This window comes from Nicotiana attenuata, chromosome 1 (assembly GCF_001879085.1).
Source record: "Nicotiana attenuata strain UT chromosome 1, NIATTr2, whole genome shotgun sequence".
In the NCBI taxonomy this organism is placed as follows: Eukaryota; Viridiplantae; Streptophyta; class Magnoliopsida; order Solanales; family Solanaceae; genus Nicotiana; species Nicotiana attenuata.
Genome location: NC_031989.1, coordinates 33,545,184 through 33,571,803, shown reverse-complemented (window position 1 = coordinate 33,571,803; position 26,620 = coordinate 33,545,184). Strand labels below are relative to the sequence as shown.

The following is a 26,620-nucleotide window of genomic DNA, read 5'->3' as shown; positions in this document are numbered from 1 at the left end:
CCATTATTCGCTACCTCGAAACATTAATGGGGGATTTATTTACTGCACGATTTGCAGACTATCGATTCAATGAGACACTTTTCCCAAAATTAGGGGGAGAAAATGGTGGAACCAAACGGGAAATTTTGTGAAAAAATCCATCATTATCTCATCTTGATCCACGTGCCTCTATTTGTGAAAAAGAGGTGCAAAAGATTATCCATTTGCAAAAAATAGCAAATCAAATGCCAGATGCATTTACGGATTTGAAAAGGATAACAAAATCACATATCCCTGCAGAGAATGTTCCAATCCATATTGATGTCCCTATTGGACAATCTTCTAGTGTCATAGCTAATGAGTCAAAAGCACGCCTAAAACGTGGCAAACCATTAGGTTCTAAGGATCGAAATCCTAGAAAAAGGAAAACAAATGATCAAGATGACACTACGAAAGAGTCTCATGAAGAAATCCACGATTTAACCAATCCTGAGATTCATGAGGAATCACTGAGCCTGAGACTCAAGAAAATAAGGAACTATCAATAAATCCAATCGATATTGAGACAAATTTGAATCGATTGGATATAGTGGTGGATTATATCTTTGCATATAATGTTGCATCTAGCATTATGCAAGATAGTGAGGATCTTGAACCTCAATCTGTTGGAGAATGTCAACAAAGACGTGATTGGCCAAAATGGCAAGAAGCAATCCAATCAGAGTTGAATTCACTTGCAAAACGTGAAGTTTTTGGGCCTGTAGTCCAAACACCTAATGGTGTTAAGCCTGTTGGCTATAAATGGGTCTTTGTACGCAAGAGAAATGAGAAAAACGAGGTACAAAGATATAAGGCACGCCTTGTTGCACAAGGATTTTCACAAAGGCCTGGTGTCGATTATGAAGAGACATATTCACCCGTTATGGATGCTATAACGTTCCGTTATCTCATTAGTTTTGCTGTCCATGAAAAGCTTGACATGCATTTAATGGATGTGGTTACCGCCTACCTTTATGGCTCACTTGATAATGAGATATACATAAAAAATTTCGAGGAATTTAAAATGCCTAACGCAAACAATTCAAAGTCCCGGGAAATATTTTCAATCAAATTGCAAAGATCTTTGTATGGTCTAAAGCAATCAGGACGAATGTGGTATATTCGTATTAGTGAGTATTTATTAAGGGAAGGCTATATAAATGATGCCATTTGCCCATGTGTTTTATAAAGAAAACACATCGGAATTTGTTGTACTTGCCGTATATGTTGATGACATAAACCTTATTGGAACTCCTATAGAACTCCAAAAGGCAATTGATTATTTAAAGAAGGAATTCGAGATGAAAGATCTCGGAAAGACAAAATTATGTCTTGGTTTGCAAATTGAACATTTGGCAAACGGAATTTTTGTTCATCAGTCTGCCTACATAGAAAAGGTATTGAAACGGCTTTACATGGATGGAGCACATCCATTAAGTACTCCGATGGTTGTTCGATCACTTGATGTGAATAAGGATCCATTCCGACCTCAAGAAGAGAATGAAGAGCTACTTGGTCCTGAAGTACCATATCTTAGTGCAATTGATGCACTAATGTATCTTGCCAATACTACAAGGCCTGACATAACTTTTTCAGTTAATGTCTTAGCAAGATATAGCTCTGCTCCCACAAAGAGACATTGGAATGAATCAAACACATATTGCGGTATCTAAAAGGGACTACCGCTATGGGCTTATTTTATGGCAATAATTGCAGTCCTGATCTTGTTGGTTATGCCGATGCTGGGTATCTATCCGATCCACACAAGGCTCGATCTCAAACAGGTTATGTGTTTACCTATGGAGGCACAGCCATATCTTGGCGATCGACTAAGCAATCAATTGTGGCTACTTAATCTAATCATGCTGAGATAATTGCTATTCATGAAGCAAGTGGAGAGTGTGTGTGGTTGAGGCCTATAATACATCTTATTCGAGAAAAATGTAGTTTGAAATGTGACAAACTACCCACGATTTTGCATGAAGACAATGCAGCATGCATAGCTCAATTGAAGGGAGGATTCATAAAAGGAGATAGGACAAAGCACATTTCACCAAAGTTATTCTTCACACATGATCTTCAAAAGAATAGTGATATTAATGTGCAACAAATTCGTTCAAGTGATAATATGGCTGATTTGTTCACAAAATCNGTTAAGGTTTCAACGAGGCACATTACTTATTGAGTAGACATTCAAGGGGGAGTGTTATGAATAGAATTATAATTAGAGTGAATGTCTATCTTTTAGAGAGTTTTACTTTGTGGCTAAGTCATTTTTCTCCTATAAATAGAGGGGTCTTACCCCATTGTAAATCATCCAAAAATTTAATAAGGATTACTCTCTCTTTCTCTGTAATATTGTTCTTCTACTTTTATTATTTTATTACAGCTCCATAGTTTTTGGTAGGATGTGACTTTACAATTTGAACTAGATCTTGAAAAAGCAAAAATAAAAAACAATCCAAATTTCCGACTTATCAGCATATTCAGCAGAATCAGAATGCTGACAACTAAACTGAAATAATTGAAAACAATGACTTTGCTTTTGTGGGAATATTCTAGAAAGGTCTAGTTAACTTTTTATCACGAGATCAAACTCTCTACTTTTAAAAACCAAATCCATCTATTTGAAGGATGTTCAATGTCGTACTTCACTAATTATACATGATATTATTATGTGTTTTTAAAGATTTTTGCACTCTTTAAGAAGGATATTTAATAACTATACAAGTAATATTTTTCTAAATGACCTTTTATTTCTTTCAAACGTATCAGTTAATTAATGCTCACTAATTAGAACGACGAATTTGAAATAAATGAACAAATTTTATTTTTCTAAACTGATTTATTTTGAAAAAAAAGTTAACAACTAATAGTTAGGACCGGATGTAGTATTAATCTACTATCATCAAATGATAAATTTAGCTTAGAACACATTGATTTGTCATGTTCAAGAATCCCTATGTGTATAGGGCTCGTCAAAATCATACTCTAGTGTGTATAACAAAACCAAACTATTATATGGCTGAGTTTGAAATTCATTCTTTTTTTAGTAGTCGTAGTGTCCGGACAAGTTTGCACACACCTCGACTAATTTCACGGGATATCTACCACCTCCCACCAGCAACAGATATCAGGTAACTCTATCCACCAAGACTTGGATAGATGGAAAGAAATTACCTAATGCTTTTTACCTCCGCTAGAATTTAAACCTGAAATCTCATGGTTCTCAACCCAAATTCGTTTGAATTATTTAAAAAAATGTATACTGCGTATTACTTTGTGATGCCTTTGAAATTTGAATAAGTCCTTAGTTGACCAGCAAGTCCCGATTATCAAACTCCCAAAAACTATGTTGACTCTGCTTGCTTTTTGCTATCCAACTCTCACAAGCCAGTCAAAAAAAGGTGCTCCTCAAAAGGCCTACTGCATATTAATTAGAAAATGAAAAATGATAATGATATGTGACAATTGACATGCACCAAAGTGAGTACTTGGCAACAATATGACACCCTTTATCTAAGATTCTAAACTCAACTACTCAATTATCCCCATACTGGATAATTCTAAATCAAGTACTAACAATTACTACTACTTTAGATGTTTGGATAGCGATATCAAGACATTATAGAAATTAATTTCTTAGTAATACAAACACATAATTTGAACTAAGACTATTATGTTCCGTTGAATCAGTATGTAACATTCTAGCTCCACTCTTGCATCACTTTCACGAATACTAAGATGAAGATGTTAAGCTTAAAATTCTAATGTTACGGGAAAATAATCTCTCATCTCATCATTAGATAAAGTAATTGAGATAGAAACTTGGTAGGTATCTTACAACAATAAAAAGGCAAAAACCGTTATCTAAGTATAGATATTAATTAAAACAATGTCATTCTATAGTAATATTATTATATAAAGTAATAACTTATGTATATCTAAGTATAAAAAATAATTAAAACAATATCATTTATAGTAACATTATTTTCATAAGTAAAAAATTTACTTTGCACTTATTAGATACTCTAATATATGTACCTAATAATTATCAACACTAAAATGTCGTAGCATGAAGATATTAAGCTAATCTCGGAATATAAATTCTCATTATTCATGTTAGCTAAAATTATTCAAGGTTTCTAAATCAAAATTTAAATTACAATAGATTATATATATCAAATAAACTAGAAAATTATATTATCGAAAGACAAGAAAACTTCATCTAATTAAATATACAATGACATTTATTTATTAAGATTGATTTTATCAAGTAATTAATTTACTTCGTATTTACTATATGCTCTAATAAGTGTACTTAGCACTAACCAAAATTGTATAGTCTAGTGGCAACACGAATATATTAAAGTTAAACTTCAAACACAGAGGCGGATCCAGGATTTGATGACTACGGGTGCTATTATTTTTAATAGAAACCTACCACTAGCGAAAAAGATTGAATTAGGATGTACATTCTGCCGGTTCAACCCATTTTGAATTAGTTCTGTTCGGTTCGATCTATTATGAAATATTTCAATCGGTTTACTAGATTTTTAGTGCATAAATAAATATGTGATCACCAAAACAACTGTCCAATTCGATCTAATTCTCTCAATACAAATTCTATTTATTATGATTAAAAAATATAAATAAAATTTAAGTTAGCAAATACATCTAATCAACCTACATATAGCTAGATTGTATTACGTTTATTGATGCCATCACTTTAAAAAATCAAGAAAAATATAACATTAGATGATTAAAAAATGATTAAAATCACATTCAAATAAAATTTGAAGATCTAGTACGAGAAAAAGGAAGCAAATATATAATTCTAAACAAATAATAATAATAATGAGGTTGTAAAAAGAGAGTGGAAATACAAAAATAAAGAAAAATAGAAGGAATTAAAAGAGGAGCAACCACAAAAATGAAGAAAATAGAAGGAATTATTGAAGAAGAGGAGCACGAGGAGAAATAACACTAAGCATTGGATGTGGAAAATTGGTAACTCAACCGTGGCACCCACAGTCCTTTTGTTACCTTCGGGTGCCACTCAAAACCTATATCATATTTTCCAGTAAAATACCAATACACATATACAATTTTATTCGAGCGTCCGGGTGCCGTATTACCTCAAAGTCCTTACATAGATCCGCCCCTGTTCAAATATCACGAAAAATATAATTTCCCTATTCGTATATTTTTAAAATTAGATTCAAGTTACAATAGATTATACTTCAAGTTACGAATAACAAAATCTTATCTTATTATTAATGTCCACTAAAGCAACAGTATCATTTAGATAATATAATTATTTTCTCAAATATTAACAAGTTCACTTATAATTGCAACATACTTAAACAAAAATGGAAAAGCTATAACAGGATTAAAATTAAATTGCGAGCTGTTAAAAATGGAAAAAATATATATTGGACTATTAGTAAATATTACTATGTATTACTACGTATATTTACATTTTAGAAGAAAACAAAATGGAGTTGTATGTGTCTAGCTGTTAGGTCATCGGTGTGCTTCTATCTGTCAAGTGTATATATTATTACTCCATTAATTAACTCTTGAAAAAGAAGAAAAAAGAAAAACAAAAAAAGGAAAATAAACGCGGCTGGTAATACACCAAAACCAGAGTCTTTCTCTTTCTTCATTCTCTCTCTTTCTGCTCATAGTTTTGAGCTAATACAAAGATCGTAGTAAGGCGATCCAAGCTTTAACAGAACAGTTTTCATAATCATCTGACTTAGCTCTTTAAATCCATATCAGTTTTTCTTTTTTCTTCGATTTAATTATTTTTTCTTGTTGGATTTTAATTAATTTTTTATTTATTAAATAAAGGTCAGCTAGGGTTGGTGAAATTTTGCTGTTTTCCTGCGATCTCGATTAGTTGAGCTGAAAGGTTTTAAACTTTAATGAAATGGGTTAAAATTTTTGTGTGTTGTAGCTCAAGTTAAGAGGCAAAAGGGGGTCTCAAAAGTGAAAAATCTTGGAATTTTGTGGAGTGTATTTATTAATTTGAATGATTTCTGTTGGGAGTAGAGATGGAAGGATAGGATTAGGGTTTGATGGTGGAATGGAGGAAACTGAGCTAGAAGAAGGAGAGGCTTGCTGTTACAACATTGATTCAACCATTGACCCTGATGTTTCTCTATCTTACCTTGTGAGTTTCTTTTTCTTTTTGCCTTTAGTGTTTATCATACTTTTGGAGTTATAATTGAGATCAAAGCATTTTAGTCTTAGAAGATTCTTGTTCATACTGCATTCAATTGTAATTTGGTTCATTTTGTGTATTGACTTTTTGTAGTTTGTTAGTTTGTAGCTCAATCTCTGATCAATCTACATACTTTTGTCTATCTCCCGCTGGGGCTGCTCAATACAATTGACGGCCTAAAGCCAAAACTTAATAAGTGACCTTCTCATGTCTAAGAAAAAACTTGATAAGGAAATGGAAAAGGAATGTTATTAAACCTTAAGCATAAAAGAGTAAAAGGCCAAGAGGAAACGCGGAAGCCGAAAAGTAATTAGCTTATATTAATTACTCTAAGAGAAAGAAATTTACCTTAATTACCTCAGCTAAATCCGATACTCAAAGAATAGAAAATGAACATTACCTCAACCAAATCCAACTACAACAACAACTACGCCTCAATCCCAAATAAATATTATCTCAACCAAAGCCAAGTAGAATAAAATTTGGAACATTGTTAAGCAAAAGATGGTTGAAAAGAATCTACTTGTCGTTAACAATAAGCATTTCTGTTGTTCCGTTTTATATGACACAGTTTTCATTTTAATTTCTTCTAAGAAGAGTAACACCTTTCTATATTTGGAAAGTTCAACATAAAGCTTCCTATTTTCTTCCGTGACATGCTCTTATGGTCATATATATGCCATGACATGTTTAAGACCACATGTTCTAAGGGTACTTTTGGTGTGCGTCAAAATTCTTTCTTTCTTTTTTGAACTCCATGTTCAGTCCAACGCACCATATAAATTGGGGGAGTAATCATTATAAAACATATACATGAGTATATGTTATATATAATGTAGTAGTAATTTTTGGGACAAAAAGATTTGTGGGCCTAAAGCAAGGGCTTTAGTGGCTTTGTGTTGGAGCTGCCCGGCTGCTCCTGATTCTCCCGCTTTCTAAATTGTTAGTATACTTAGATGCTTCAATATGGTCACTATCTTGTTCTGTGAAAGCTGAAAACAGCGAGTTGTGGCAGGCTACATCAGCATGTATCGATCGACTATGCCTCAAACCCAAACTAGCCGGGATCGGCTATATGATTTATCTGTAACATTTCCGTTCTATTCAAGCCCAATTTGATTGATATACTAAACATATTCTGTATTAGGCAAAGAGGTTCTCTAAAACTGGAAGTTCCTTAAATCTCAACTTATCCCTACGGTGATATAATATCTGATGAGTATCAAATGGTGTATGCCAAGGTCTTCCTCGGATTTCTATGTGCTCGGCAAAGGAAAGCCATCACTAAATCATTTCTTACCATGTGGAACACCATTCCTGCGGCTGTTTGTTGGGTCATTTGGAAAGAAAGAAATGCTAGAATTTCTTAGAACAGGAAAGATAATGTACTTAAGTTCAAAATACAAGTGTATATCTTTGCTTAGTTTTTGGCGAAACATGGCAATGGAAAATGTTTTGGAGGCTGATGTCATGCTTGACTTCCTTTCTTCCTTACAGAACATGTAATTCTCTTCGGGTGTGCACATGCAACGCTTTTCGCTGACTTTTCGTCAATATATATTGACCTTTTCAGAAAGAAAAAGAAAGCTACAGAAGAACGTGAAAGGATTAAGTTTGTAATTCTATACGTGTGGAGAAAAGTGATTAATTTCACTCCAACACCGATATAAAATAGTGTTACAATTTTTCTCTAGTCGGAAACTATACTTGAAAGTACTCCTTTGATGTGATTTATCATCATTTTAGCAGAGAATGCATTGAGTGTCTGTCCAAGTATATTGTGACGTTGGAGAGAACCAGCATTTGCTTATTCTATTTTTTGCTTTATAACTTGTCTATCTTTATTAAGAAACTTCTCTATCTAGAGTTGGTTTAGGGGCTAGTTAGTGAGCTGGTAGACGTTTTCTGGCAGGTGTTGTGTACTAGTGTTTAAATTGCATTGTGCACCTCTGATGGCAACACTCATCTAGTTTCTCATGTATCTATTCTCTTACTCTGTCAAGGATGAGAAACTCCACAATGTTTTGGGACATTTTCAAAAGGATTTTGAAGGTGGAGTTTCAGCTGAGAATCTGGGTATGTAATATTGGAAAAAAGGGTATTCCCAGAAGCACAAGTTTGCCGTGACGAGGCTTATGACATGAGCTGATGATTGTTGATTTGCATGTGTTAACAGGGTCAAGATTTGGCGGGTATGGTTCATTTTTACCTACTTATCAGCGTTCTCCCTCTTGGTCTCATCCAAGGACTCCACCAGAACCCAACAACTTTAACAGACAAATATCACCAAACAATCCGCTCCCTGAGGTACGCAACCTTTGAATGAATCTTTATGGTTTTCTTATATGATAGTTTACAGCAACGAGGTAATATGTTTTCATGTTGATATTCTACTTTTGATTGGATAGCTAGCTGTGTTGACTAGACTATGATTTTGTACAGATTACTTGGTATGAATAAAATTCTTAATTACCAAAAAAAAAATATTCTACTTTTACCAATCAATATGCATTTTTTAATTTTACAGGGTGGTCGCCATACCTCATTAGGATCATCATGCACTTCTCTCTCAGGAAGGCCTGTAGCATCTTCTGGCCGTTCAGCAACAGGACCTGCACCTAGGGCTCCACCATTTAATGGGGAAAGAAATTCTGCCGTACCACCTGCTCGGTTGGAAGACTCCAATTCAAAAATTATAAAAGTGAAAAAGCCAAGAAATGCATCTGACCTGAAAACACTTAAGGTGCGTATTAAAGTTGGCACCAACAATTTGTCGACCCGAAAGAATGCAGAAATCTACAGTGGGCTTGGGCTTGATGATTCTCCATCATCATCTTTGGATGGTAGCCCCGTGGAGAGTGAAGGGGTATCCCATGACCTACAGGTTTCCCCAGATGAATCCCCTACTAGTATACTTCAGGTGAATCTTTCCCCTTCCCACAAGCATTTAGCTTGCTTTGTTTTTCTTCTTTTTGGTTTAGCTAACCTTGGCTTCTGCAATTTTCTTAATCAACCACCGTTGATGCAGATTATGACCGCGCATCCAATGCATGATATCTTATTGTTATCCCCCCTCTCAAATGAGTTAATTAGCTTGACTGATAAAGAAAAGCTTTGGGGACAATGTGGATATGAAGGGAAGAAAAAGGCAAGCCTTGAAACTTCTTTGGTATTAGCGAACGGTACTCATTATGCAAATGGAGAAGCTTCAGAAGCAAAGAAATTGAAAATTTATGACAAAGATGCCTTGGCAAAGGGCAAAGGCAATGATAATCAAAATGGTAGTGCCTTATTATCAAAGAAGGCGATCGATATTGATGCTCTTGCATGTGAAGAACTTGTTTTGAATGCTTTGAAACTCCCTCTTCTATCTGATCCATACCCTAATTTCCCGGATCCTCCTAAAGATGCAGAGAAGACAGTTGACAGTTCAAGGTCAGCCAGTAAGGGTAAAAGAACAGAACCATCTTTTGAGCGGGCATCCAAGAAATCTTTGCTGCCTGTCGCTGAAGTAGACACAAATTCTGTTGAAGTGTCTGGTGGAAAGGTTTCCTCATCTAGGAGAAGTATGGAAATTAAAGGGACACATTGTAATAATCACAGTTCAGGAAACCTGAAGAAAGAAGACAACAACGAAGAGGAGGAAGCTGACAATTCATCCAATGCTGGGCAGACTAAAGACAGGAATGCACCAAATGCAGATGCAGTTAGTCCCCTCAAACAGTCATCTCGTCAGAAAAGCTCCTCCAAAAAAGAGGATGGAATGAAACTGGCTCCTGAAAAGGAACTGTTCACATCTGGAGACACAATGAAATCCAAAGGAACACGATGTCATAATGCCCAAAGCATAGAGGTAGTAAAAGATGGTTTAGTTGCTGATTCTTCCATAGCATCTAAGGGTAAGAAAACCTCTTCTAGCAACATCCTCGTATCCAAAAGTGATTCAGAGGACTTGAAAAAGAACCTAGCCAGGGATAAATACAAAGAATTCTTCGGTGATGTAGAACTCGAACTAGAAGATGCTGAAACTGGTTTGGAGAAAGTTCATTCAAAGGAAATGCTCAAGGGCTCTGATGTAATCAGTAAGAAGAGACTTGAACGTAATAGCTCAATGAAGGAAAGTGTTAATGGTAGGAAAACTGAGAAGCCGTTTGCTTCCACCGAGCATCCTAGGTTGGCTTCAAATGAGGCTCCTCACAATGTGTGTGGATCCAATCCTGCTGCACCTCCAGGAGCAGTGGCTCCTTTAGTTAAAGAAGATTGGGTATGTTGTGACAAGTGTCAGATTTGGCGTCTACTGCCACTTGGCACAAATCCTGACAGTCTCCCAAAGAAGTGGGTTTGTAGAATGCAAACCTGGCTGTAAGTTTTTTCTCAACCTTGCTTTCGTCCTTTTATCATGATTATCTGTCTTGCTAAAAATAAATTCTTCTCTATTCAGAAGACCTCATTTTTTAAGGCAAAGACATGTAGCCATAGATGTTAGGTCGAAAGATTATCATATTATAAAATTTCTGATATTTAAGGTTTGCGCATTAATAAATTTTCTTCATGTTCTAGGCCTGGAATGAACCGTTGTGGTATCACTGAAGAGGAAACAACGAAGGCTCTAAGAGCCCTTTACCAGGTGCCGATGAGTGGTGCTACTGCCGCTGCTTCTGACAAACAACATAGTCAGCTTGAGTATCCTGGCGGGGCACTCTCGGGACTAACTTCTATTGATACTTTGCATGCCAGCCAAGACCACCAAAAAGTAGGTTTACAAGCTGTTGATGCTGGTGGGAAGAAAATCTATGGATCAAAAGGTGTGTCAAGTGCAACCAAAGAAGGTTCACTGTCTTCAAACTGTGTTAAAAGAAGCCATCAGGGGACCCCAAATAGTAGAAGCTCGAATGGTACTACCAATTCTCCTGATGATGAAAATGGGCATGAACTGGTGGGCTTGCCAGGTAGCTCAATCATCGAGAAGCAGAGACATAAAGAAAAAGAGAAGAGAAAATCACTTGAGAACCATTCTGATGGGGGTATTTTGTCTGAAGCAGTCATATTTTGAACTTGATGACCTTGAATTTCTGGAACTTCTCCTTATTCTGTATGACTTTTTTTTTGCAGGTATCAAAAATTCGAAGATGAGGAACATTAGCGAGACGGATTTGGATGGTTCGACTGCTAAAAAGTTCAAGAGAGATGATGTACATTATGATGATGACCGCACTGGGGCGAAACCAGGACAGAGCTCAAGCACTGGTTTGTCGAACAGTGGATCAGAAAAGGTCAGGGATAAATATAAATACAAGAACTCAAAGGCGGATTCAATGAAAAACTTGTCTTCAGCAAAAAATCCAGAAAACCATACTCTGGATGGTTCAGTCCATAAATGTGATAGTAAAGACTCCCTTAAGAAGAGAAAACGGAGCGAACCCCAGAATTCTGAGGCACAAACTCCCCGAGATATTGTGGAAGAGACATGTGATAACGACTGCAGGAAAGAAAAGAAAGCAAGGATCTCCAGGTCTGGGGGGAAAGACTCCAGCAGAAGCAGAGCTAGTGAAGGAACTGATGGAAAAGGTAGTAAGAAGGAAGAGCGAGTCGGACAAGATTTAGATAGCACTCTATCTCAGCGCAGTGCAGATGCTGCAGATTCTTCAAAAAGGAATTTGTCTGCTTTGCAGCCTTCTGTTGCAGCAACTTCAAGCTCTTCTAAAGTTTCTGGTTCACATAAGAACAGAGCTAGTCTTCAAGAACTGAAGGGTTCACCAGTAGAATCAGTATCTTCATCTCCTTTGAGGATTTCAAACACGGATAAGTTTTCATCAACTAAAAGGAACCCCAAGAGAAAAGACGATCGCAAGAATGCCACTTCTACACCAAGAAGGTCTTCTTATGGTGAAAATGATAGGGGCAGTAATCGTTCTGGGATGATAAAGAAAGACGAAGCTTCCAATGGCAAGCATCATGGTCTGGAGTCCTCTGAACTTGCTTACCAGGAGAAAGATGTGCTTGATGTATCAGGTCCTACAATTAAAGCAAAGATCACAGGTTCTGATTTTGCTACTCGTCGGGACACTGATGTAAGGACAGAGAACTCAGACCAAGGCCTAGATATTGAAAGAAGGAAGAGTAGTCAGTTTCATAATAATGGGTCTACCTCAAAGGATGAGATGGTTTCGTTGTCTCAGCGTAAAGAAAAGAATCGTACTGTCAGATCTGATTCTGGCAAACGTAGGTCTAAGGATCCTGATGTCTCAAATGAATCTTCAGATCGAACATTAGATGAGGGGAAATTGACATCCGGAAGAAACAAGTTTGAGGATAAAGCTGGTGCTGGTTCTGATAGATTACAACAAGGTTCTAAGAAAGATCCTGCTGGGAAATTGTTGAATGAGAATGTCAAAGGAGATCTTCAATCGAAGTTTGGTGATCATGATGGTGCAGAAGTTAAATTAGATGTTATATCCAGCCTGGATAAAAGGCAGGCCGCTCTAACTGATCGAGATGATGGAAAATCGTTCAGGAAGCTTGCTTCTGACAAAACAGAGCGAATTGAAGTTTTTGAGAGAGGAAAGTCACACTTAGCATCTCCTTCAACAAGAGGTCAAAATGAGGCAGTTCCATTTTCGCAACCAGTTCCTGCATTCAAAAAGGAAGGTGCGGCTAATTCGTTGGCAGCGGATACTTTTGAAGGGGAGATGTTGAATACTTCAAGACAGGGTAAAAAATCTGAAAGCCACCCTGGAATACCTAGTTGTATGCGACACTCTACTCCGCCTACACATAAGATCCGGGATCCGGATGCTCGCAGCCCTATTCAGAAGGATTCTACAAGTCAAGCTGCTGCAAATGCTATAAAAGAAGCCACGAACCTCAAACACCTGGCAGATCGCCTCAAGGTTTACATAATATTCCTTCAAATCCAAAGAAAAGAAGGGCCTATAATTAGTTGATAATCTTTATCATTTGCTCTCATTTGTTTATTTATTTACTCATTTTTGTTGGCATAACTTGACGTCTTGTTGCAGAATTCTGGATCAAGTGAAAGTACAAGTCTCTATTTTCAAGCAACCCTAAAGTTTCTCCACGGAGCATCCTTGCTAGAATCATGCAACGACAGCGCCAAGCACAGTGAAATGAACCAGTCAAGGCAAATTTATAGCAGCACTGCAAAACTGTGCGAGTGAGTTGTCTGGTCTTTGCATCTATTCATTCATTGTGACCCTGATTGCACAAATTCGTGAGTAGATGTTACTTTCTTACCACGCGGAAGTACAGGATCTGAGATATCTAAGCTGTTTCTTGATGAACTAGTCATGACAATATGCTCAATAACAGATACAGTAAAGGAGAGTATAAAGGTTCTCAGGAATGACTTGATTAATAAACAAGAACCCTTGCTAGCAGAATGAATAAATTCGACTTGCTGTTCTTTTACATTCTTCATTCATTATCAAGAACTTTATGGGGACCCTACCCAATACTATGTTTTCCTTTTTTAGCATTCCGGATTGATCAAGGATCTGGAGTTTGTTAAAAGTACTGCAAATTAGAAAATGTTTTGTTAATATCTGGGGATTGTTTTGTGCCAACAGCTTTCTTGGTACCTTTCTTAATTAATAAAAATCTTACCTGATCACACAAAAACACACTTGGGATTACATAATACTGCTTTGTGGTATATAAGAAAAACTTCTTTCATCGGATGTACTTCTCAAACATCTTATTTCTATTCTCATAATGTATAATCCTAAGAGTCATTTATATTGTAGAGATCAGTTTATACTGCCAATGAGATCTTGAAGTACTTCAGAAGTTCCTAATACCAAGTAATGCTAATTCTGGGATTTATTTTTGTTATTTTTATAGGTTTGTTGCCCATGAATATGAGAGACTGAAAGACATGGCTGCTGTCGCACTAGCCTATAAATGCTTGGAGGTCGCGTACATGCGAGTAATTTATTCCTCACATTTCAATGCAAACAGATATAGGAATGAACTACAAACAGCCCTGCAAATTTTTCCTCCGGGTAATTTTACTAGAGATTCACCTGAAAATAAACATCTTACATCATGATACAATTTTATTTCAGATTGTGCCAATTTGACCAGCATGCTTCTTTAGACTTCTGGTTTAAACTTTGATGTTACTAAAGTGGCATCAAAGGTTTTGCTGGATACTCATTAAGATAATGTTCACAATATTTACTTTGTACTACACTAAAACCATTTTCTGTGTACTCACAGGCTTATGCTTTGCTGTATCTATGAAATGTTGAAGATATTATGAAATTGACGAGTCAATACCGCTAGAAAGTTCTGTATAACATTCTGGGGAGACTGAAAAATAATTGATTATGAAGTTTGCCAATATTAGCCAAAATAGAAGTATGTCTATTAAAAGGTTATTCCATTTATCTTCGTTTATGCCAAGAACAAATTGGTGTGTTGATGGAAAAGATGAAAATGTGGAATGATTAAGTTGGCAGAACATTGTAGAACAATTAAATTATTCGTAAATCATCAATAACAATTCACATAAATGACATTTATCTCTGATGATCAAAGCTTCAATGGATTTTATTCAAGAATTATACGTTATTAGGTATTAGTAAGTTTTGATAGTTGGACTGAAATTGATTCCTTGAAATTTTAGTATTAGTCATTAACTCTTCTTTTATCAGGAATAGAAGTTTAATAAGTATAAAAAAATAAACATATAAAAAGGTTTTTCCTTCTTTTACTTTAAGCAAAACAGCTATATCTTATTAGTACTGATGAAGTGTCTTGGACTTTCTTCTTAGCGGATTGGACTTCTTTTTAATGGTTATACTTATTGGGTTCCTTATTATCATAGGTGAGTCCCCTTCCTCTTCTGCCTCTGATGTTGACAATTTGAACAATCCAACAACGGTAGACAAGGCTGCCTTGATGAAAGGTGTTGCTTCTCCCCAAGTTGCTGGAACTCATGTTGTCTCAGCGAGAAACCGTGCTAGCTTCACGAGGCTACTTGACTTTGTAAGTATCAGTAAATTTCAGCTCCATTAATGAGTTAGTCTACTTGAGTGGATGAGATCATTAATCAAACATATTTTCAACGGAGAGAAGCATCAAACCATATAAAGTAAAGAACTATTTTATATTGTCTAACTCTGTTGTTCGTCTAATTTAATTTAGTGGATGAGATCATTAATCGAACATAAGAAGCATCAGACCAGATAAATTAAAGAACTATTTCGGTGTTGTCTAACTCGTTATTCTCCTGAACAATTGCCTCAAGCAGGGCATATTACCATACTCTATCTGCAATTTTGCCAACAGAACTGGCGTTGAACCTGCTTTTCCATTTTCTTAGTTGTCATTCACTAGGTTTTTTGGGTAAAGGGCTTAATCACAAAAATGCTTATCTCTGCATAAGTCGAACCCTTTTCCTTGTATCCATTTACTTGAGAAGTCATGTTCCGGATTGTTACTTTGATCTGGCCATGTTCCTTTTTCTAGAATCTTAGTTTTGATTGATTTACAGGCACAAGAAGTTACCTTAGCAATGGACGCCTCCAGGAAATCACGTGTTGCTTTTGCAGCTGCTTATCCTGGACTCAGCGATACACAGTGTAAAGAGCCTGCATTATCTGTAAAGAAGGCCCTTGATTTCAACTTCCAGGATGTTGACGGCTTATTGCGCCTAGTCCGGGTTGCCATGGAAGCTATCAGCCGGTGAAATTTAACTTTAAGCCTGAAACCATGTGATTCCATGGGACAGACTCCTGAACCTGTTCCTCCGTTTGCTGTCAATTGAGCAGAAATCAGAACGAGGATCTCTTGGTCGAGGGATGCTATTATACCTATCAAGTTAAGAACTCCACTCTTAATGCCCTTGTAAATCTGTACATAGCTACATACTGCAAATGGTAAGATGTTCCCAATACAGACACGGTCACGATCTGATTGAAATAAGGAACTTGGTGTTGCTGTCATAAATTCATAACATTGCAAATGGCTTGTTGTTACTGATCCAGCTGACTTGCCTCTCCGAGAATGAAGGTAAAAAAGGGTCATGAGTATTGCATTTTTCTCATATCTCAAGCAATTTATTTAGTGTTCTTGCGAGTCAATAGCTCATCTCTACCACTTTTATTTCCTTGATTCCAACTACAGATACGTCTGCAATACAGATGGCTTGTTAGTTTTCAACTTATAGAAGGGAAAAATTCAGAGAAAACACTTCCCACGACAGCACAAAAGAATAATGTGACAAGTATATATGATTCGAGTTGATTGATGAGTTGCTGACATTGAGGGGACTCGGCGGTATACACTTTCTACCCGTATGTTGAAGAATCATTAAATTATATTATGTACGTAACAGAAAAAAGATTATTCCCGTCTATAAAAACCAGAATTTTCTTTTGCAGGTTAGCTTTCTGCTAATAGGGACACTCACAAGATGAGATATGCAGTTGTTGCGTCCATCTTAGAAGGTTAATACTCCACTGCCTTTGTTAATTGTCTCGGGAATTTATTTCGAAATTCGAAGGAAAAAAGCCCAGTAAGAATCTTATGCTTTTCTTTTTTTTTACCATTGCTATCTATATATATCCTGCTACCCTGTCTCACTCATTGGATTTGATGTTTACAGGTCGTTGAGAACTGCTGTGACTGCAGCAACTTGGCTTTGTTATACTTACTAACAGTGTTAATAAACTTTCCACCATCAGTGTACCTTGACCTTGACCTTTGAGTAGCTATAGTAGTGAGTAGGCAAATTTTACCATTTTTACCAAGTTACCAAATAATGTTTTTATCTTAAGATGTACTTGTATATACGTTATAAGTAATTTGATTGTGTAAATAAGTTTTACATTGTCAATGCGTAGAACTTAGACTCTTCATTTTTGGGTCTTTTCCTGTAAATCCTTCAATTACCATCTGTTATAGAAGACATTTGTTTAACAGCATAAAGTTCTGATTTAATAAATCATGGTGGTGTCAATGTGTAAAAGATATAACATTCTTTTTCCCGGAAGATGTTGATACAAACATTTTACATTCATTAAACTCATAACTCACAGTTAACTTCAATTCCTTGTGGATTGTTTCAGGATCCAAATTATTGGCTGGCCATTTCAAAATTGTTCGACCGTTTGGACTATTTGACTGCTGTTCTTTATTTGATTATGGGTTTTCCAACGCTAGAAGTCTCTCTTGAAATTAAGAGTTCTACTCTCAAAAGAATGAACTATAGAAGATCATACTGTTCCGACTGACTGCAATAATTAATGATTTTGATTGGCCTTGTAGCCCTTTCTGAGAAGTCAGTGAAACACATCCCCTCCACTTAATAGGGTTTAGAAATGAGACTAAATGAAAGCTAAACAGAGTTCAAGAATGATGTCAATGAATGGAAGCTAGAAGTAGTTAGATTGTGGTAGTTAGTCGCCTCACAATCTGATTTCTTCGATGAAGTACATATGATCAGAGAAGCTACCTAAGGAAAACACATGATTGATCGGGTTTAGAAATGAAAGTTTAATAGGGTTGACAAACAAATGGATGTTATACGTAGTTAGTCACCTCAAGCCTAATTTCTTCGGTGAGGTATATATGATGAGAGAAGCTATTTAAGGACAAAACACAATTGATAACAGCTTTGAAATGATTCACCAACTGCCTCGGCTAATCGAGTAACTGTAGAAACATGTGTACAACAATGTCAAGGTAAAAATGGTTAACAAGAGATACTCGGGTTCAATTGCTGTAGCTAGTGAACATATAATTTGGAATTCAAATAAGATTTTGTTCTATACTGCACAGTTGCTTACTTATAGGCAAGGTCAAAAAATTTGTCTCCTACTATACTCCTATTACATGGAAAACCAGCTGTACTTAATCCAATGTGAAAGAACAATAGAATCTCAGCCAGGCACCACAGCATCGCTTCAGGCTAAGTACTTAAACAAGTTCGGGTTCTCTTTGTCTCTTTCCAAGTAATCCCGAGTGATAAGATCTTCCATTCGCTTTTTGATTGCTTTGAAATCAGGCTACACAAATATGCAAAATTTATGATATTAGTATAAAATTCTCAGTTTCTATAACAGCCCTAACTAATCTTCAGGATAAAGCTAAGTTTAAGATGCACTTGCAAAGGAAATAGAGCTCATAAATAATCAGAATGTGAGATTCTTGGGTTGGATGGCACACAAATATCATAACATTGTAAGCACGCGGTGCAACCATATTTGACCCGTGTTCATCTCTCGTAGTTTTGATTTTATATGGAAACTCTAGCTTTTCAAGACTGAATCCTCAAGTTCATGAACTAGACTAAAATCATTACTCCAAACTTATTCTCATTTAAAAGTTGCCACTTATTCTATGACCAAAATAACTTTCCCCATTAAGAGAGTATGAAATGCCAGATATCTCTTCCAAAAAGAAACTACAGACAAAAGGGAGGTCTGCCTCCTCGTTTCATCTCTCATGTTGTTTCACCGGTTTAGAAGAAAATGAAAAGAATGGGAAAGAAGAAAAAGAACCATCTATTCAAGCGGCTGTCATTTGACCCATTTACAGAAAAAATCGGAAGTGGATAATTGTCACTGGATAACATATTTAAAGGATTTGTAATTAATGAAAGATATTTCAACTAAAAATTCTTTGTTTCACAGTGCTATAATAATGTCTAAGAAATCAAAACTGGGGAACAATTTGTGAGTGGAGGGAAAATGTAAAATTGGTAATTCTATCATTCTGTCAAGTAAAATTGTTGGTAAGGAAACCAACAATTTCACTCAAGTCAAACAAGACATGCATCACAAACCTAAAACTAAGGGAGATCCACCTACTAATTTACCAACGGTATTCCAGATATTTAAAATGTTTAAGGTAGCCCCCTTTAACTATTTTACCAACACTATCCCACATATTTAAATTCTTTTTTTTAATAAGGTAATTGATTTTATAAACAGTTGGTGAGAACCCCGTTTACAAGCTGTATACCAAAAAATAAAAAAAGAAAGCCTACACCAAAATATAAGAGAAATTAAATGGTGATACCCATCTTAAATTCTTAAAAATACTTTCAACACCATGATCCCCAAAGACTCTGATCCTGAAAGAAAAGCTGTTAAAGTAATGAGGTGATAGTGTGATCCTATCTGTCGCTACGTTCCTAGAAGATGATACCCTTCAATTTGTGTATTGGAAAGCTGGAAAACAAAAGGTCCGCTGCAGTGACATATTGGGGCATGCAAATCATATAGACCTTGCAAAGCGATTTGTTTCATTCTAGAAAATTCAAATGGTTGAAAGAGTGGTGCATACCTTAAACATTCGGCTCAACTGCTCAACACACTCCAACACTAGCTGTTGATGAGGAAGAACCTTCCGACTCTTCATAATGCGCACAATACAGGCATCAATTGCATAACGTCTATCTTTGTCCACATCCTCAACCACCTTTTTCCTTTCATCCGCAGGAGGCAATGGGACCTGGACGGTACAAATTTTCATGCCATTAATGCGTTTATGAAAGAAGCATCATTGAAAGGTACAAAGTTCTAAACAGTATATATACCCTAATCCTCCTCATCCTGTCACTGAACTTGGAGTTGAACTCAAAATGATCAGATGGTGAGACAGTTCTATTGCTAGGCTCCTTAGTCAGAATTTTATACTTGGCACATGAAAGGGAATGAAGCAATCTGACCAAGTCATCATCCGCCAAATTTAATTGACTCTTGATTTCTGAGTAACTCAATCTATCTGAAGCATTAAACAGTAACAGAGCAGCAGCCTGAAAAAGACGCAATCATAAATCCAAAAAACTGTACTGTAACGAACAGGGATATTGCAATGGAATCATTAAAGGGTAGTGACCTGATAAGTTCCCACAATCAGTTCAATTGTTTTAGGCGCAAACTTCCCGTTTATGTTACAAGTACCCAATGAATAAATCCATGTCAATTTCCTGTGTTTTGTTTTCGTCTGATAGAATTCCTTGAAGACTTCCACACACTTTACCTGAGGCAAACGGCAAAACAAAGGTATGTCATTCATTAATTCAGAAGAAAACCTCAAATCAGCAAAACAGAAAGTGAATTTTCAAAGCAAGAAAAGCAGCTCTCGCCATTTCCACTGGGAGACTCAAATCAGAAGATTTATAACTAGGCCAGAATCCAGTTGTAAGAACTGTGACAGTTAAATCGATTCCAGGACTTGCTGCAGGGTTGTTGCTGAGATATTCCTGAAAGTGGTTCTGATTTTCCCTAGCCAATGTCAAGTCTGTCACCTATTCACAAGTTCCCAACCACAAGCTTTAATAAGATATTTGAATGGGGAAAGAATAAACTATGAAAAGATATTGTGTTACTCACCATTCCCTCCATCTTAGATGTAAACTGTCCACCACACTGCTGCTTCAGCTTTGTTAAGATAAGCCTTTCATGGTCATCATTGGCACTTTTATCAAAGAGCAATCGACGAGAAAGCTTCTTCCTGTTGCACCAAGACAATGGACATTCCAAAAGGTAAATGAAGATTCAACCTAACTAAGGTTATTATATCAAGAAATTGGACTGTCTACCCCACCTGTAGAACTCCGCAAAGAGGTCTTTGTCACTGATGTATGCGAGAAGCTTGACCACCTATAAAAATTGAAACCATTATTTATTATGGTATCATTTGCAGAAAGATGGGCCTTCCAGGAACTGAAGAGTGATTTACAGTTCACGCTATACCTTATCCAATGTCTCCTCAATAGCGTCATCACTGAGCTTTTCACTCCCACCTTTCTTAAGAATATTATCACAATAAGAAGCAAGGAGCTCCGCACTTGAACAACCTGACACAATCTTGTTACAAAAGACCTCAAATGCCTCCTTCAGAGCCTGTATATGTCAAACTTTAGACACCAGAAACAAAGAATTCAAAGTAGAAGAGATCCGCAGACAACTGTTACCAGCTGAACATACCTTATGAAAGAGAGAGTTATTAGTAAAACACTCTGTAACATAAGACATATACTTGTCGTGGAGCTCAATCAACTTCCTAACGAAGACCTGAGAAAAGGGATGAGTCCACGATTAAGTGGATACTTACCAATACATAAAAGTGAAATCCAAATATGGGAATATGGTTCTACCTGCTCCCCTGTGCCCGAACTTTCAGCCTGTGCAAGAACACACATATCAGCACCTCAAATGGAAACGCTAATAAACTATTATCAGGAACAAAAAAATTCTCGAAATCATAGGACAGCAAGGCTGCAGAGAAACTTCATACATATGTACTTTATTTTTACAAATGATTTCAACTCCACTCAAAAAAATTTGTTCTCTAAATGGTGTTTCATGCAATCCCCCCTCCCCCTCACTGTTTTTCCCCTATTAACAGTTGAAAAGGACTTCAGACTCGCTTACAATTAAACAGATAATCATCATTCTTAGGAGTAAACTCATAAAAATATGAAACAGGAACATGCACAATTCACCTTGTTACTTGCCGTATCTTCAGCCTGTTGCACCAAGACCATGCCTTCAGAAGTGACATGCTGTAAAATATGTACTGTTAGCAGATGCTTAGGCAAAATTACAAAACTAAATAAATACCTCCTTTTGTCTGTCGTTAATTGGCATAGAAAAATACCTGTTTAAACATATTTGCAACAGGTTCCAATCCCTTAGGAATTCTGTGGAATAGCCTATACATTCGAGATAAATCCTCTACCTAAGAGTAAAAAAGGCAGTGGAGAAGTAAGGGCAAAAGAGAGCAGCATCAAATAATATGTAAAATACATTGAAACTACCAGAAAACTAATAGTGAAAAGAAAAACAAGGAAGCAATACCTTATCATCTCTAAGCAAAGCTCGGCATCCAGAATGCTCCTTCTCAAGTAACTGATTGGTATATACAACCAATAATTCATTTTGCACTTTCTGCAGCATAAGTTTGGTCTCAGCATTGAAAACAAATCCAACAAAAGGAAGATTTTCAACATTTAGAAAGTCTGAATTTTCAGTATTCTAAGTCTGTCTGAATTTTCAGCATTCTAAGTCAAGTATATATGAGGCAGATACTTTAAAGCAATGACATAAATAAGAAGTGCAAGTATTTAAGTAAATTCAAAGGCTGACCTCCAAAAGTTTTGTCTCGCTACTAACGTGGAGATAATGAGACACTCTATCCTTCTCTTTCTTCAAGCACTCCTCCGCCTGTGTTAGCAAAGCAGTTTCACAATTTACTCTAGCAACTTAAAACAATAACCAAACCATTTACGAACTCAAGAAATTTGTAAAAATGAATTGTACCTTCAACATATAATCTGGACAAGAATCTTCCACGATCCAACTAGAAGCTTTCCGAGAATAATAAGCTGCGGTATCTTTAAGCATTGCATCCTCAAAGTCATTTTCATAATACTCCATTTGCCCCATTCCAATTCCAACAAATATATCAAGCACATTCTTCGGTAAGGCCCTGTCAATCTGCTCACCCTCACGTTCTTGATCAATCTAATTCAATAGGACTCTTAATCAGACCCTCAAAACTAGCAAATAATATTGTAAGACATGGGGTCAAATGGAAGGGGGAAGAAATCAAAAACAAAATAAAAGGATATGATACTTGCCAACACAATAACTGCATCTCTAGCTTTACTGTTCAACTCCTGATAAACCTATTGTCAACAAAAAACAGAAATAAGTTGCCCACACAGCAAGATATGGAGAAAGCTCATTCCCAAAAGAACAAGAACAATAATGTTGCCAATAATTAAATAGGAGATGCGAGAAACATACCAGATCGCGGAAGCACGTAAGACCAACTTCGTTAAGCGCAGGTAGCGACCTTCGGGCAATAAAATAGCGGTCGAGATAATAGAAGAACCGTGAGAGCCACCTGACCATAAGTTTATGATTCGCCCATCTTTTCACAAACTCCCTCAACATAAACTCATCATGCCTCTCTCTTAAAGCAGGCAGAACCTAAAAAAGATACAAAATACTAATTTCAAAATCGAATAGCAATAGCAAAGCAACTAGAATACACGTGTACTATCTTCAAATTAAAATGAAGTAATGTTAACTAGGATTTCAGGGTCTAATCAACTTGAACATACACCCACCTATTGAGGCTTATCAATATGTGTCAGTTATACCAATACAAGACACAAAAATTGTGCAGACCAAACTCAAGTTCTATCCATTATTGCCTAATTAAAAATACAACCGCCAAAAAGCCTGCTAATTGCATGAAAAGTAAATATGTTTGCCCATCACAAAGGTAACCATCAACTAATAACTTATCCCAATTATTATGAAAGACAAGGTTAACGCTTCTTACAGTAGAATTGATGTATTCTTCAAAAGAATACTTGTACTTCTCATACAGCTGTTGTGAGTAATCATGCGGGGGCTTCTGTGTGCACATGTTATATATAGTTGTGTAGAGCATCATGTACTCTTCAGAGTTGAAAGAATCTTGCTGTCCTTCTAAAATTTTCTTCAACTTTGTGACTCCCTTCTCCATAAACTCCCATCCTTCCTCCAACTCAATAATCTTCATGTGGCTCATTGCCATCTTAGAAGCACGTGTTTTATTGCCACCTGAATATGAGTCATTGAAAACCACACATAATCACAACACTACACCATATAAAAAGCATTCGTAAGGAAACATCCAATCTCACACCAATTCATAATCAATTACACAAAACAACACCAATTCAAATTTCAATGATACAATGAAGAAAAATATCATCGATGGCGTAGGCGCATAGCTATGTAGACAGAATTGAACACCTTTCCCCGAAAAATTACACTGCTTATATAGGTGGTTAAATATTACTTCGTATACAAGAACAACTACTACTACAACTCAATCCCAAACAAATTGAGGTGGTGCTCTCGTTGAGAAATTCCTTAGGGACAGGAACAAGCAGCAACTTCCCAATTAATAATCAACAACAATAAACCCATTGTAATCTCAAGTGGAGTCGGGGGAGCGTAATGTGCACGCAGACCTTATCATGTCTTGCGAAGGTAGGACTCAGTAATAGAAAAGAAATTAAGGTAACTGAAGCAAAAGAAATAACCACTAGTACTAGAAATCTAAGTATAAGAAAGTACCATAATAATACTGACACGCTCAACTACCTACTAGCCTTTTACCCTAATTCCCAATCAGGAATCAATTAAAAAATATAATGCTAATTCAAGTTTCAATGATAAAGAAGAAAAACATCTTCAATGTACACTTTTGCAATTATCTTTATACAGGTTGGGATATACAATGTACACTTTTGCAATTATCTTTATGCAGGTTCGGATATACAAAATGACCGGCACATTCTCAAACAGAAATATTTATTTCAGTTTCAGTTTGCACTAATAAAACTCCAAAACATAAGCCCGCATGTAGCAAATGACCTAGTGTAAATAAGGAAATCGACACATATCGCGTAATTCCAATTTAATTTTTTTTTCCAGGCAATTCAATTCGTTGTTCAAGAATTTTAGCACGATCGTAAACCCTAGAAACGATAACAAGACCAAAGCTAAATCATAATCTCCTCGGCCCTTACCAGAGAAAAGGATCTGAATTACAATTGCCTCGTGTTGATAAATCGCTTGCGTTGTCAACAGATTATACAATGCGATAAGTAAGAGAAAATATCTCAAATATTTAGAATCACTAAGTTTATTTACAGGGGAAATGGGTTGAGAATGAGGCGGTTGAATTTCAACCAAATTCCACTCTCACAGTCCTGCCTTCTCTTGGAAACCATGTGGAGATTTCCTTCTCTCTTTTTTTCCTTCTTCTTTTTAAGCTTAGAATATCCGGCCAATCATATCGTATATACTATTCTTAGACGTATATTAATTGGAGTACATATATAGGTAATGTCAGTTTACATATAACACTATTTAATACAACATTTATTACTAACTTAAAATAACTGATAAGTAAACTATTCTACTAACAGCTTGTTTGGATGGTTGTTACCTATTGTATCGTATTGTATTGTTTTCACCGAACAATGTTTGTTTTAATTGTTTAGTTAAAATTGGTTGTATTGTATTGTTAAATCCATTGCTCCGGAACAATGGAAAGTCCTATTTTTTGAAACAACCGATTTGGTGTGATGGGATCGTTTCCTATTTTTCTTTCTAATTATGCCCTAACTTATTACTTTATAATTCTATTTTACCCTTTACCTTTTTATTTTAAATAATAGCAAAGTCTCTTTCTCACATAATTTTGTAATAGAATTCTACGTGAAGTCTAATAACCGATATAAATTCTCAAGACGACATCCCAAATATAACCTAGTATATAATAACCTACATACGTGAAAAACTCATTTTGTTCTTCTGCCGCTTCTCCATACTCTTCAGGTAAATGTTTTGTTTTACTTTTGTCTGAATGGAGTCTACTTAATATTTTTTTTAAAAATTTTTATTATTATGATCTAATTATAAATATATTGTACTTATTATTATTTTTAATATTATTAACTTGTTCAACTAATTTCGATAGAATTTGCATGAATTTAATTGCTTAATTTATATATAAGACATATTTAGTGATTAGTTAGTAGAAAGTGGTTTTCTTAATAATTTTTATGTGTAATTTTTGATAAATTAAATATTTAAAATAATTGAGGGTATTGTAGTAAACTTATCAGTTAAAGTACAGTACGATACAGTCAAACCAAACAGCAAAATGTTATTTAACAACAACGAACAATACAATCTATCCAAACATTGTATTCATAAAACGATACGATACAATACAATACAGTACAATACGATACATTATAAAACGATGGGGAACAGTGATCCAAACAGAGTGTTAGTTAAACTATCGTGCTGACGTAAAAAATTTAAACATTATATATCAAAACTTAAATAATCTCACAAGTGATAATTATAATTTTAATATGTATGACCAAGCTTTTGGAAAGCTAAAACACCTTTTACAGGAAAAAAATTATTGGAGATTTGAAGCGTTTGACGAAAAGAAAAACTATTCTTATAATTAAGAATTTATTGTTGTAATTACCAAATAGAAACATTACGAATCCAACAAACAAACGTTGTTGATGATCACCAAAAAAATAAAGCCTTGAATTATATATTTTTGTCTGATAATTATAGAAATAAAAAAGCACACCTCCTAATGGGGTTTTTCCCGTTTCTGCAACGAAACAGTCATAGATAGCACAATAACATTTGGCATTATATTGGACAAAGCAGGCTAGAACATATAATGTTGTAAGGGGTCATTTGTTTCAACTGCACGATAGACGAGGATATCCCATAGAATTAGCTATCCCACCTTTTATATGGGATAGTTGGTTCCATCATTTTGGTAAAAATTTAT

General features: G+C 35.7%; 2 protein-coding genes across 5 annotated transcripts; one reads left to right on the top strand and one right to left on the bottom strand.

The window, feature by feature from the left end:
• Positions 5,618 to 17,231, top strand: LOC109224278. Of its 4 annotated transcripts, none has more exons than XM_019388878.1 (14): positions 5,618 to 6,196; positions 8,251 to 8,323; positions 8,424 to 8,554; positions 8,775 to 9,167; positions 9,276 to 10,609; positions 10,808 to 11,271; positions 11,360 to 13,137; positions 13,267 to 13,421; positions 14,108 to 14,268; positions 15,096 to 15,256; positions 15,765 to 16,282; positions 16,397 to 16,549; positions 16,654 to 16,719; positions 16,878 to 17,231. In XM_019388878.1, the coding sequence occupies exons 1-11, from the start codon at positions 6,056 to 6,058 to the stop codon at positions 15,957 to 15,959; spliced, it is 4,986 nt and encodes a 1,661-aa protein (XP_019244423.1). In that variant the 5' UTR covers positions 5,618 to 6,055; the 3' UTR covers positions 15,960 to 16,282; positions 16,397 to 16,549; positions 16,654 to 16,719; positions 16,878 to 17,231. The 4 variants fall into 4 exon arrangements, with proteins under 4 accessions (XP_019244423.1, XP_019244415.1, XP_019244419.1 ...); XM_019388870.1 differs by having other exon boundaries at positions 16,654 to 16,787; XM_019388874.1 differs by having other exon boundaries at positions 16,397 to 16,566.
• On the bottom strand, positions 17,877 to 25,090 carry LOC109224270 (cullin-1-like). Its single transcript, XM_019388859.1, has 19 exons — positions 24,819 to 25,090; positions 23,579 to 23,841; positions 23,035 to 23,220; positions 22,866 to 22,913; positions 22,546 to 22,749; positions 22,372 to 22,449; positions 22,084 to 22,173; positions 21,884 to 21,964; positions 21,729 to 21,788; positions 21,381 to 21,407; positions 21,211 to 21,297; positions 20,977 to 21,126; positions 20,828 to 20,883; positions 20,614 to 20,734; positions 20,367 to 20,528; positions 20,117 to 20,260; positions 19,815 to 20,033; positions 19,562 to 19,729; positions 17,877 to 18,279 (listed from the first exon to the last, which is right to left on the bottom strand). The coding sequence occupies exons 2-19, from the start codon at positions 23,813 to 23,815 to the stop codon at positions 18,178 to 18,180; spliced, it is 2,220 nt and encodes a 739-aa protein (XP_019244404.1). The 5' UTR covers positions 23,816 to 23,841; positions 24,819 to 25,090; the 3' UTR covers positions 17,877 to 18,177.

Bases quoted from the DNA above. Each gene is read 5' to 3' on its own strand.
- LOC109224278 (XM_019388878.1), top strand. From the start codon at position 6,056: ATGATTTCTGTTGGGAGTAGAGATGGAAGGATAGGATTAGGGTTTGAT. The intron at 9,168-9,275 runs GTGAATCTTTCC...CCGTTGATGCAG, and splicing joins CCCCTACTAGTATACTTCAG to ATTATGACCGCGCATCCAAT. The intron at 10,610-10,807 runs GTAAGTTTTTTC...TTCATGTTCTAG, and splicing joins TGTAGAATGCAAACCTGGCT to GCCTGGAATGAACCGTTGTG.
- LOC109224270 (XM_019388859.1), bottom strand. From the start codon at position 23,815: ATGGCAATGAGCCACATGAAGATTATTGAGTTGGAGGAAGGATGGGAG. The intron at 22,450-22,545 runs GTACAATTCATT...TTGCTAACACAG, and splicing joins GTCCAGATTATATGTTGAAG to GCGGAGGAGTGCTTGAAGAA. The intron at 20,034-20,116 runs GTCACTACCCTT...CGTCTTTTTCAG, and splicing joins TGATTGTGGGAACTTATCAG to GCTGCTGCTCTGTTACTGTT.